The sequence below is a fragment of the Cimex lectularius genome, unplaced genomic scaffold, assembly GCF_000648675.2.
Source record: "Cimex lectularius strain Harlan isolate CLEC.00 unplaced genomic scaffold, Clec_2.1 scaffold291, whole genome shotgun sequence".
Lineage (NCBI taxonomy): Eukaryota > Metazoa > Arthropoda > Insecta > Hemiptera > Cimicidae > Cimex > Cimex lectularius.
The window spans coordinates 42,240-55,690 of record NW_019392878.1 but is presented as its reverse complement, the minus strand read 5'-3'; the positions used below and the strand labels follow the sequence as shown (position 1 = coordinate 55,690).

Here is a 13,451-nt window from a genome sequence, read left to right as displayed (position 1 = left end):
CGGAGTTGAATATTTCTTCCACCCGGCTGTATTTTGCAGATTGCTTCTTCACCATTTTGTAACACACCTCCACCGGGCTCCATTTTTTTTACTGCCACTTCCACAATTTCAATCCCTCCTCCTCCCTGTTCCATTTTGCAAATTTCCTCTTGACAGTGTAGAATATTTCCTCCACTCAGCTTCATTCTGTAGATAGCTGTTTATGCATCTTGAATCCTATCTCCGCTGATGTTTACTTACATGATTCCATTTTTTTTGATGTGCCTTCTTCATTATGCATCGCTCCATGTGCTTCTACAGCTTGATCCATTTTCAGATTGCCTCTTGACTTTGTTAAATATTTCTTCCACCCGGCTGTATTTTGCATATTGCTTCTTCGCCATTTTGTAACCCACCTCCACCCGGCTCGATTTTTTATACTGCCACTTCCACAATTTCAATCCCTCCTCCTCCCCGTTCCATTTTGCAGATTGCCTTTTGACGGTGTTCAATATTTCTTCCACCCGGCTTCATTCTGTAGTTTCCTGTTTATGCATCTTCTATCCAGCCTCACCTGTTGTTTACGTACCTGAATCTATTTTTTTTGTTTTGCCTTCATCAGTATGAATCGCTCCATGTGCTTCTACAGCTTCATCCATTTTAACATTTCCTCTTGACGGTGTTGAATATTTCTTCCACCCGGCTGTATTTTGCAGATTGCTTCTTCACCATTATGTAATCCACCTCCACCCGGCTCCATTTTTTTACTGCCACTTCCACAATTTCAATCCCTCCTCCTCCCTGTTCCATTTTGCAGATTTCCTCTTGACGGTGTTGAATATTTCCTCCACCCGGCTTCATTCTGTAGTTTGCTGTTTATGCATCTTGTATCCATCCTCCGCTGTTGTTTACGTTCCTGAATCTATTTTCATTGTTTTGCCTTCATCAGTATGAATCGCTCCATGTGCTTCTACAGCTTGATCCATTTTAACATTTCCTCTTGACGGTGTTGAATATTTCTTCCACCCGGCTGTATTTTGCAGATTGCTTCTTCACCATTTTGTAACCCACCTCCACCCGGCTGCATTTTTTTACTGCCACTTCCACAATTTCAATCCCTCCTCCTCCCTGTTCCATTTTCCAAATTTCCTCTTGACGGTGTTGAATATTTCCTCCACCCGGCTTCATTCTGTAGATAGCTGTTTATGCATCTTGAATCCTGTCTCCGCTGTTGTTTACTAACGTGAATCCATTTTGCTTGTTGTGCCTTCATCAGTTTGAATCGCTCCATGTGCTTCTGCAGCTTGCTCCATTTTGCTGATTGTCTCTTGACAGTGTTGAATATTTCGTACACCCGGTTCCATTGTGTAGATTGCTACTTATCCATCTTGAATCCTGTCTCCGCTGTTCTTACCTTACCTGAATCCTGCAGCAGCCTACATGTTGCAGTTGTTTCATTCGCCAACTTGTATCTGTTCATCTATTTTTGCATCCGGCATGTGTGCTTCTGCAGCTCACTCCATTTTGCAGATTGTCTCTTGACAGTGTTGAATATTTCCTCCACCCAGTTCCATTGTGTAGATTGCTGCTTATCCATCTTGAATCCTGTCTCCGCTGTTCTTTACTTACCTGAATCCTGCAGCAGCCTGCATGTTGCAGTTGTTTTTTTCACTAACCTGAATCAGTCCCTATATATTTGCATCCGGCTCCATTTTGCAGATTGCCTCTTGATGGTGTTCAATATTTTCTTCACCCGGCTGAATTTTTCGAATTGCTTTTTCACCGTTTTGTAACCCTCCTTCTCCTTGTTCCATTTTGTAGATTGTCCCCTCGCTGCTTCTCTAGCTGGGTGTATTTTTTAGATTGCCTCTTCAATGATTTGATTAGCTCATTTTAATTCTGCAACTGCCTCATTTTGCTAGTTGTGCGTTCGTCGGTATGATTCGTTCCATGTGCTTCTGCAATTCGCTCCTCTTTGCAGATTTTCTCTTGAGAGTGTTGAATATTTCCTCCACCCAGCTCCATTTTGCAGAATGCATCATTGCCGGTTTGTATACTTCCTCCACCCAGCTCTATTTTGCAGATTGCTGCTTCTCCATCTTAAAACCCTTCTCCTCCTTGCTTCATTGTCATGAATCCTCACTTGAACTTCTTCCTCTGGCTACATTTTGCAGAAAACATAATAATGAAATATGAATATTTCTGTGAATAATCCCTGCACCTGAAACAATAGGAAAATTAACAAATTTTGCAATACCAATTACAGAAAGTGGCATTGAAAAGCTAACCAATGAGGTAGGGAAACGTATTTTTATTGATACACCAGTTGAAAAATCATATCCTCTAAAACTCCCGGCAAATGTTAAAACACTACTATACTCTACACTTACGATATTAATGATAGACAGAATTAGAACAACAGCCAGAGGGGGATTAACAATTAAATCGAGTAGAAGATAAAGAAAATCTATTAAATTTTGAGCGTTCCACAAATAGTGGACTCAAAATAAGGTCCTCGCCTCAAAGATGCCCCTTACTCATTATCATGAAATCATTATCATGAAATCATTATCATATTATCAATTATTATTATCATCATTATCAAAAGAAATTGGGCTAGCCGATTTGAAAGAACAAATATTTAACAGAAATGAATTAAGAGCTAACTGGAATGAGAACTCACTGAGACTACTCTTCTTGATACCACTTGGAAGAGCAAAGGCTAATGATCGCCTAGGCCAAACTGTACCCAGAACCATGGAAAGTGGCCATTAAGCACAAAATACTTAACCTCGACTACCAATCATGCACTGTAAAAGAATATCTCAAAGTAACCCAGTGCTATTGATGCCAGAAATATGGTCATGTCTCTACAGCATGCTCAGCTGATAGACCAGCAAGTGCATTGTGCTCAGAAGAACATGACACAAGAAAATGTAAAAGCACAAGTATAAAATGTATCAATTGCCAGAGAATCAGAAGTGATCCTTATCATCAATCATTAACAAAAGTGTCTTAGCCATAGAAGAGCAGTAATTAGACGAAAAAGCAGCATAAATTATGACTCTTAACCTTAAGAGAGGACAGTTCAATTTGCATGGATCATAAAGTGAATGTGATGAGACAAGAATGTTAATTCTACAAAATGGTACAGACATCCTCTTAGCCCAAGAACCATGCAAGAATAAACTCATTAAAGCAATGGGTCTCAGCACTCGAGCCATGTTCATCACCTAATGCAAAGGCAGTTATCTATGTTAGCAACCACACGATAAAGGCAATCCAACTCCCGTAAACAACAGCATGAAAACATGTCCATAAAAAAGCACACCAAAAGCAACTGCCAAAAGGCCATCTCAAATTATAGTTGATTCAAGTTGATAAGTGGAGCTACATGGGGCACAACATACAAGAGCAATGGTTACATACAAATCTGTATTTGAATCATCATATTGCTGCCCAGCATGGATGAAATTATTGTAGAGAATAAAGTGGCAAGAAATAATTAAAGCCCAGCAAAGTGATCTACAAATAGCGCCACCTACAAGACGACCTTAACCAAGCTATTCGAGTGTTTACCAGTCAGATTCCTTTAGACTTGAAAATTAGAACAAACAACTTAATATGAGAAAAAAGAAAAGGAGTATCACCAACAATTGAAAATTTAATTAAAATGGAAACAGCATTTACATGGGCATACCAGCATTGGCAGCTTCGATGGGACACAACAACCAAAGAACAAAAAAATGAAACACCTGCACATCAACCATTATACATCCCAATTACTATCAGGGCATGGTAAATTTGCTCAAAAATTGCATGTATTCAACCTGGTAAACTCACCTCTTTGTGAATGTGGTCACAAGGAATCAGCAGAACAGTCATGAGTTGCGTAAAATATGCTGAAGCACGAGAAGTTTGATTGCATAAAATAAGAGAAACATTAGAACTGTTAGAACACTAGAAATGTTAAAAAGAACATTAAAAACAAAAAGACAAAGACGTTTGAAGTAACTGAAAAATTTGTTAAGCAAGTGATGTAACAAAAAATTGGCAACTAAACAACTAAATAAATATCCATAGCAACACTTATTTGTAAAGCTAAAATATATGATTATTTATTTTATTTATATATTTATCTTTGTACATAGTAAAGTGTTTTTGATTAATGCTATATTTTGTTATTTTTCTTAAGTAATACAATAAATTAAGGTAATAAAAATAAATGTTCATAATTGGGGAGTCAGAAGAGAATTAGACAGGCCCACTATTCAAGAAACAGTTGGAATTCCAATCAACTAGAGCAAATAATTTGAAAAAGTATTTAGGAAAACGAATACACATGGTGTAATAGAAATAAAAGTGAACATTCATCATGTCGTGTGTGTTAACAATTACTCGCCCTTGCAACATGTCTAATAAAGACTGCCAGCCAAAGACAAATTTGAGATTGATGCCGGCTAAACATTGTTTTCAACCAAGTAGAATAATGAGAATTTGGAATGAGACTTGTGTGAGATAATAATACTTTAGGTCGGGGTTCAGAAGGTGCTCCATTTAGTATTTGTAAAGAGCTCTACAATCTACTCAAATATTTTCACATTTATTTATGCATTCATTTATGTCATTAAATAATAAAAATTGAATTTTATTAGGACATAAGCACATGTGCTGCTTACTCTCCTGTTATTATTTCCTATTTCTTAAATGGCTGGCACAAGATTCTGTCCAAGTGTTGATGGTATAAATCAATTGTCTGCTTTATGGAGACCAATGACATAAAAAACTAATATTAACTGACTGGCTAAGTGTGGAAATTTTTAAATGATTGTAGTACTCATCCACAAGAATAGAAAACATACCCCACCTTATAATTAGAAGCAAAGTATAATAATAATAATAATAATAGGCTTTTAATAGGGAACAACCTTCTAACTTGTCCTCGATGTATGCGAAGTGGAGAACGCATCATTTTGACAGTAAAACATATTTTGGTCGACTGTCCCACGTTACAACCCTTTAGGCAAAGGCGCAACCTTTCGAGTGATTTACAGGTGTCCCAAGTGTTTTTTTCGAAGAGCACTTTTCAGCTTTCTCAAATTTACTGGAATTTATAATGAGATTTAGGCCTTTTCCCAAATTGTTATACCATTCAACGTTTGCCTGCTAATGTTTGAATGAAAGTTGCAAGATGTCTTTTTTTAGAAGTTTTTGAGGCTGCCGGAACGGAAAAATGAAATGGAAGAAAATACAAATTGCGGCGTAATGAACTGCAAAGCCTAAAATCGCAATTTAAATAAGAAAAATAGCTCCCTCAAAAAAAAAAAAAAAGTGTTATTGTGTTTTGTTTCTTATTATTGTTATTAGAATTAGTTTATGTATCATATTTGAATGGAAGAATAAAAGGACAAGGATGAGCCTATACTCATGCTGAGACTGTGCTAGTCTGACTCCATTATTATTATTATTATTATTATTAGCCATACAAGCCTATGGGAAATGTTTAAATTATGGAACAAAAATTCACAATTCTAATCAAAAAAGAAACAGAAATAAATTTTATATGTAATTTAAAATGGGATTTTTGCATACATTTGGCTTTCCAAATTAAGAATTTTAAAAAGAAAAAAGAAAAATTAAAGCTTGGATGGCAATAGGATAAATTAGTTTACGAATGAATGTTTGGAGTCAGAGCTTTATAGCACTCAGAAGAGATATAGCTAACCTAAGATAGAAGGTTTGGATGTTAGGGCGTGAAATGACCTTAACCGTTAAAACGCCCTAAAAAATTAATAATAATAATAAATTGCCTTTATTTATATTATTTGACAATATGTAGTTTAATCTGGATATATATGTTTAAGCTGGCTTTTCCCATGGTCACAAGACCATCAGGGGAGGGCGCACATGTATATATAAATAGTATAAGCAATAAATGTTTTAACAAAGCAATAGAATGTAGTATTAATTAACAGCTTATCTTAACACTAGTTTAATGATATAATTCATGCAAAAAAATAAATAAAATGAATAAAAATAAAATAAATTAATTAATTAAACAAATTTAAACAATAGTAACATAGAACAGTTATACATAATATAATAAATACATAAGTAATAAATAAATGTCATTGTTCATTATATTAAAATTGCTCTTAATAAATTGTTCTTTAATATTAAGCTCTTTAATATTATTTGATCATAATTAAATTCTTGTATTAACCTCTCTCTATACTTCCATGCCATTCTACAATACTTGATTGGTTTGGTCCAGTCTTTTTCTCCTCGTAAGTATACAAGCAACTCTTTTTTAGTTAGAAAGCACTTTCCAAATATCAGCAATATAAATTCAGAGAGAACTGAGCAGTGGGCAATGAAATGTGTAAAATAATCTTCGTTTTTATTGCATAAAGAACATAGCTTATTTTTCTGGCCAAATTTGTACATATTTAGATTTAATAATTCACATCTTATTTTCATAAACCAGCTTATTTCAAGGTTGTTGTTTGTGCGCAGGTAAGCATTACAATTTAGGATGGTTTTAAATTGGGGGTGATATAAGAAATTACTTGCTTTCTCTATGTACGAGTTTTTTATATTGGCTTCAACCTTTTTCATTATTACAATTAATTAAGGCTTTTAATTGAGATGTAAAAAAGTTAATGGCACGAGCGGGATTCGAACCCACGATCTTCGGCTAGATACGCCGCTGCTCTACCCCTTGAGCTATCGTGACCTCGATCCACTCGGACATCAACGTCCTATCTCAACCCCACCTTGTGAGTTTTTCCTCCTTTTTGCCATTTTTCAATTTTTTCAACTTTTTCATTATATCATTGATTGTTTGTTTTGAGTTGAGTAATGCTTGGGTAGAAATACCATGTGCCTTTTCAATCTCGCTATATTCCCTAAAGCAGAGTAGATTTTTTTCTCATGATACTGTTGTTAGGTAGTGTGGGTATCTGTCAGGGGTCAACTTGAGGCACCTAATTGTACAACTGATGTGTAGTTTTAGTGTATATAGGAAAATAAGTGTAGTTTCTAATTCTAGGTAGAGCATATAGTTAGGCGTGTATGAGGGTAGGTTTAGAATTCTTTTGAGGTAAGATCTTTGCACTTTTTCCATAATATCTTGGTACTTATATCCCCATACCTGGGCCCCAAAACACAAGGTGGACCTGCATATAGCATTAAATACAATCATGTTAGATGCAATAGGGATTTTATTGTTTAGGACTATATTTCTGAATGAGTTTATTACAAATTTTGATTTTGCCTTTTTGTCTTAAAAATGTTTCCTTAGAGAAGACCCAGATGTCAGAATCACCCCCAGGTATTTGTAGGAATTCACTACCTCAATTTTGTTTGCACCATACCATTTCTCGTTTTTCCCTGATTGGCCACCATTCCTGAAAACCATAATTTTTGATTTTGCCAGGTTTACTGATAGGTTCCACAGGTTGCAATATTTTTTTAATTGGTTTATCATTCTTTGTAAGGTATGTTTATCCGAAGCTAATAATACAATATCATCTGCATATGCTAATAGCGTTATGCATTTATGAAAGATGTTGATTCCGCCCTCCAAGCTATCTTCAAGATTATAAACATGGCAAATAGCAGGGGACTTAAAACGCAACCTTGTTTCAAGCCTGTTTCTGTTGTGAAGCTGTTTGAGAGTCCATTTTTACCCCAAACCCGTGCAGAGGTATCAGCATATAGGCCTCTGAAGATTCTGACAATTTTAGACGAAACGTCCATTAACCTAAGTTTATGGAAGATCCTAACCTAAGTCTATCTATTCGATCAAAAAATGCAAAGACTTTGCCACGTTTGGTGCTTCTTTAATGTTTATTATGCTTGTTAAATTGAAAATATTGTCTACGAGTAATATTTCCAGAACCCCGCTTGGAATTCTTTGAGTATCCCATTTTGCTCTGTCCAGTCCATCAGTCTATCCATGAGCATGCTGCAGAAGATTTTCCCAATGGTATTTCCGAAAGTCAGACCTCTATAATTAGTGATATTGGTCATGTTTCCTTTTTTGTAAATTGGGAAGATAACTGAGTTTTTAAAGCTATCAGGCACCTGGTCTGAAGAATATATCGGGTTAAATAAATCTAGAAGTTTTGAAAGTAGTGGTTTAGGGGCATTTTTATAAAATTCGTAGCTAATTCGGGCAATACCTGGGGCTTTATTAACTTTCAAGCATTGTAATACTCTATGCAAGTCCCCCTCAGTAAAGGGAGCGTCTAATCTTTCATTTTCGACCATTGGTTCAGCAAGGAGAAGCAAAGTATAAAGAAAAATTCTTTGTTGATAAGCATTAAATTTACACTAAATGGTTTTTGAGAAAACTAATGGTGAATACGGTACTGCAACACTAGTAATATTGTATAAAGTAAAAAATAAATTTTATCTTACCAAAAACTGGAGCGTTACAATGATGGAGCGTTTTAAATTAGTAAACAATAGAGAGGATATTTAGCACAACAATATAAACTCAAAAATAAGTCAAATTTCCATAGCAACATTAATTGAACTTGAATTTTTTTCTTCAAAAACAGTTGATTGAATTAAGAAGGAAAATAATAAAAATTAATTGGAAAATTAGTAAATGATTTACTAGGAGTTTCCCAGAATTTTTATTAGATTTTATCCTACTATAACATGTTTTATGAAACGATTTATACCAATTGCAATGAAGATGAATTTTTGTATAAAATGAACAGAAACAAAACTCTGTAGGACCTTGTAATTATATGTTTCAGGGTATGGTTGTCCCATTTTAGAATATTTTCAGTTGTTTGGTCATAAAATCATAAAATGCTAAGTGATTCAATAGAAAACGTACAGTGACAATTTATTCGCATTCTCTGGTATAAAATTACTGGAACATAATTGGATAGACCGTACGAACTTATTAGGATCCGTAAAACTGCAAGCACTAACACACACTAATACCCGCTTACAAACTCTTAAATTATATGAACGTCTGTCCACAGTCAATTTGCGAAATTTCCATGTTCCACAGTGTAATAACAGACAAAATATATTATTTTCAAAAGCTAATTATAATACAAATTATTTAATACTTAGTCCAATTCCTCGACTCATGGGAATGAGTAATTAACTTCTTTAAATTGTCTCGCTTTTTACATTTCCTTAAATCGATTTAAATTGTTTTTTAATATTGATCATGGGCAATTGCATTTGATTTGTTTAACTATTAATGTTGTTTTCATTAAACTTTTATCATTCCTTGACAATTCCTTTATATTTGTTTATATATTCCTGTTGTTTATTTGTATAATTAAATTTTTATCATTGCTTCTCACTTCTTTTATATTTTATACACATGTGTATTGTGAACAATATTTACAATATTTTGTTTTTATATTGTTGTGTTCATATTTTTAATTATTGTTGTATGCATATTATTATTTACGTTTCATTTATTCATTATTACTAATGTGTAGTCTAAACTCTTATAGAACTTGTAAAATAAATAGATAGTTAAATGAACTAATTAAATAAAAATCCACCATTCAAGTACAACAAATGAAATTAAGAATCATGTCCTATGCCAAGTTGTATGCAAAGCAGCATTTGTAGACATTGAAATGTACATAATTATAACGAGAATTAAAAGAAAAAGAATTTAGTTTATTTATTTACTTTCATCGAGAGTTGATGAGCCGTCCTCAGGGATCACTCCTTCCATTTCTGCAGGTAGCTCCGTTGTTTGGTTGCCTTCTTCGGTTATTTCGTTAAGTACTTCTGTTTCTGCAGGTAGCTCGGTTGTTTGGTTGCCCTCTTCGGTTATTTCGTTAAGTACTTCTGTTTCTGCAGGTAGCTCGGTTGTTTGGTTGCCCTCTTCGGTTATTAAAATAGGCCCTTGTTCTTTTGTAGGTAGCTTCATTATGTCTTTGGCCTCTTCGGTTATTAAAATAGGCCCTTGTGCTTCTGCAGGTGTTTCTGTTGTGCAGATGGCCTCTTCCCTGGTCTTAATCGCTTCTTCTGGTACAGCAGTTGGCTCCGTTTCATATATAGGCTCTTTGCCGGTTTGGATCACCCCTTTAACTTCTGCAGCTGGCTCGATCTTGGGAGTCATGCTTTTCCATTCATCATCATCTATTTTTCTAAACTTTAACAGTGATAGCGTTGCTGGTGTCGCTCTCCTCGGTCTTCTTCTTGCTTCCATTTCAGATAACCTTCTTGCAAGCCTTTCCCATTTATTTCTGATGAACATAATCACTGGTGCGAAACAACAACATTTCATTTTTCGCTTTTTATCCATCGACCTGAAATTAAATTATGTAACAATCCATTTAAAATTTGAAGCAATCTGTTACTAATAATATGTTTTGCCAATGAGTAATACAGGGTGAATTGCTACTCGTGCTACAAACTTCTCCAGTAGATTCTTCACCCTAAAATGAACAAAAAAGTTCATATTGTCCATGGTCCGATTCTCAACCATTTCAGAGTAATTTCGCTTTTTATCGATTTTGAAAGATATCACGTCCTGGCGTCGGAAAATCGTGATATCTTTTAATCTAAACATTTCTCTTAAAATCTATAAGCACCGTTGAAATCCCCGTTAATTTTTAGAGAGAATCAAAATCATAATTCCATTGAAATTTTTTAATTTAATTTAATGCCCATTTAGTATGTAATGCTTAAGAAGTTTACAAACAGCTAGAAGGTCAAGGAAGAAAGACCCAAACGTTTTGCCACCTTCATCTTCTTATTGAAAAATTAACGGGGATTTCAACGGTGCTTATAGATTTTAAGAGAAATGTTTAGATTAAAAGATATCACGATTTTCCGACGCCAGGACGTGATATCTTTCAAAATCGATAAAAAGCGAAATTACTCTGAAATGGTTGAGAATCGGACCATGGTCAATATGAACTTTTTTGTTCATTTTAGGGTCAAGAATCTACTGGTGAAGTTTGTAGCACGAGTAGCAAGTCACTCTCAAACATTAGCAATCCTTGAACCACCATTTTTTCTCTTTTTGTCATCAACATCTTGGTCTCACAACCACTAAATAAGAAAATGACGAGTGCGTTGGAAGCGTTATTAAATCAGGTAGTTTTCCTCAAATTTGCTGCCTTCTGAGACTAAAATTAGAAACTCTGGATTACTTTATACACTTTCCGATTTACACAATTTTCCACTCTTTTTGTAGTTCTGGCTGAAATAAAACACAAAAAATTAGCCCAAACATTTTGCCACCGTCATCTTCTTATTGAAAAATTAACGGGAATTTCAACGGTGCTATTAGATTTTCAGAGAAATGTTTAGATTAAAAGATATCACGATTTTCCGACGCCAGGACGTGATATCTTTCAAAATCGATAAAAAGCGAAATTACTCTGAAATGGTTGAGAATCGGACCATGGACAATATGAACTTTTTTGTTCATTTTAGGGTGAAGAATCTACTGGAGAAGTTTGTAGCACGAGTAGCAATTCACCCTGTATATTGTCACAATTTTGCCAAAATTCAACAAAATTTTGTAAAAATACGTAAAATTATTTTGTTCAATTTGGGCATTTCATTTACATTAAAAGGTAGATAGACAGACTTTGCTTGCCCATTTCCCTATGGTGAAATATTTCAAATCATCAAAACCCACTTCACATTCACATCAGCATCTCTTTCTTAATATCTCTAATATAAAAATAAACTTTAACAGCATCCACCCGAATCGTAGGTGTTATGTGAATCATGTGAAGGTACAAAAACCCTTCTTTAGTGTAAACCTCTGAAAAGTGCAAGCAAGCAGCTCAACACGATTCTTGGTACTACTTGGTAGCACAACCAGAAACTCACTACTACAATCCAACCTTTTGGAGTAGGCACAAGGACCTAACCTCAAAGAATTAACCTTTGTACCCATTATAACTATCACTTATCTCCATTTAATAAATAAGTATGTAATTTAAGTAAATGTACTCGTATCACTGAAAGCTATGCAAATGAAAACCCATAAATACACTGACATGATGTTCGGTTGGTTTTCCAGTTTCACTTGTTGGGCTGGAGACAGCCGAGAGTCTTGCCTCTTCCCAACTGTGTACAGGTTGGATTAATGCAGGCTCTTCTTCCCTGGGTGGAGAAGCTGAAATCATACATACATAAAAAATAAATGAAGAAAATATAATAATGAAATAGGAATCGTTTTGTGACTAATCCCTGCTTTCATAGTGACAAGGGAGAAACTCAGCTACTACACCCATATGAGGACCAAATAACTAGAAAAGGCGAAACAATATTAAAAACATAGCTGTTATGAAGCCTCATCTGCTTGAGGATATCATTTATTTGCAAGCCTAATGTGCTTATATAAGTAAAACTTGGTCTCATGGACAGTCAGAAGTCAATGAAAATATTTGAGGGATTGAATAGAGAAGAAAGGAAAGTGAGTTGTAATGAAGAACAGAAGCCAAAAAGATAACAAACATCAGTAGTAACCACAGTAGTTTGGAGCATTTAACAACTTATAAAGTTCAAAAGGCAGTATACATACCTGAACCCACACAACCTCCGATAGGATAAAGTTCCTCTCTTGACTCAGAAGATGATTTTTTGATGTTCAAAGTTCCAAAAACCAGATCAATGAGCAATCTGTGAAATAATTGATTGATTAATGCTATAGTTTGCTATTTTTCTTAAGTAATACAGTTAATGTAGGTGATAAAAATTAATGTTCATAATTGGGGAGTCAGAAAAGGATTGCACAGACCTACTATTCAAGAAGCAGTTATAAAAGTGAACGTTCATTATGTTGTGTGTGTTACCAGTTACTCGACCTTGCAACACAGCAATTGTCAGTCAAATTTGAGATATGCGATGCTGGCTAAATATTGTTTTTGACCAAGTAAAATAATGAGAAGTTGGAATGAGACTTGTGTCAAATGGAGAAGATAATAATACTGGCCAGGGTTCAGATGTACTATGGGAGGTGCTCAATTTGATATTTGCAAGAAGCTTTACAATCAACTCAAATATTTTCACATTTATTTATGCGAATTTATTTCATTAGATAATAAAAATTTTATTTTATTAACTCAAGTACTCCTTACTCTCTCCAGTATTATTTCCTATTTGTTAAATGGCTGGCTTCTGTTTGAGTATTGTTGGTGTAAATAAATTGTTTGCTTTATGGAGATGTTTTTACGTTCTAAAAAAGCAAATGACGTTCCAAACTAATATTAATTGACTGGCTAAGTATGGAAATTTTTAAATGATTGTAGTACCCATCCATAAGAATAGAAAACATACCCCACCTTATAATTAGAAGAAAAATATAAAGAAAAATTCTTTGTTGATAAGCATTAAATTTACACTAAATGGTTTTTGAGGAAACTAATGGTAAATATGGTACTACAATACTAGTAATGTTTTAGAAAGTAAAAAAAATGTTTCATCTTACCAAAAATATTCTTATGAGTTAGAAA

At 34.4% G+C, this 13,451-nt stretch overlaps 1 protein-coding gene and 1 long non-coding RNA gene across 2 annotated transcripts; both read right to left on the bottom strand.

Annotated features, from left to right (window-relative positions):
• Window positions 1-142: 142 nt before the first annotated feature.
• Window positions 143-4,024, bottom strand: LOC112127683. Its single transcript, XR_002910681.1, has 2 exons — window positions 3,823-4,024; window positions 143-2,200 (listed from the first exon to the last, which is right to left on the bottom strand). It is a non-coding gene; the product is annotated as an uncharacterized LOC112127683 (long non-coding RNA).
• Window positions 4,025-9,649: 5,625 nt separating this feature from the next.
• Window positions 9,650-12,618, bottom strand: LOC106673594. The gene is made up of 3 exons (XM_024229001.1): window positions 12,521-12,618; window positions 11,994-12,112; window positions 9,650-10,283 (listed from the first exon to the last, which is right to left on the bottom strand). Coding segments are annotated over exons 2-3 (636 nt in total). The 5' UTR covers window positions 11,996-12,112; window positions 12,521-12,618.
• Window positions 12,619-13,451: the final 833 nt, after the last annotated feature.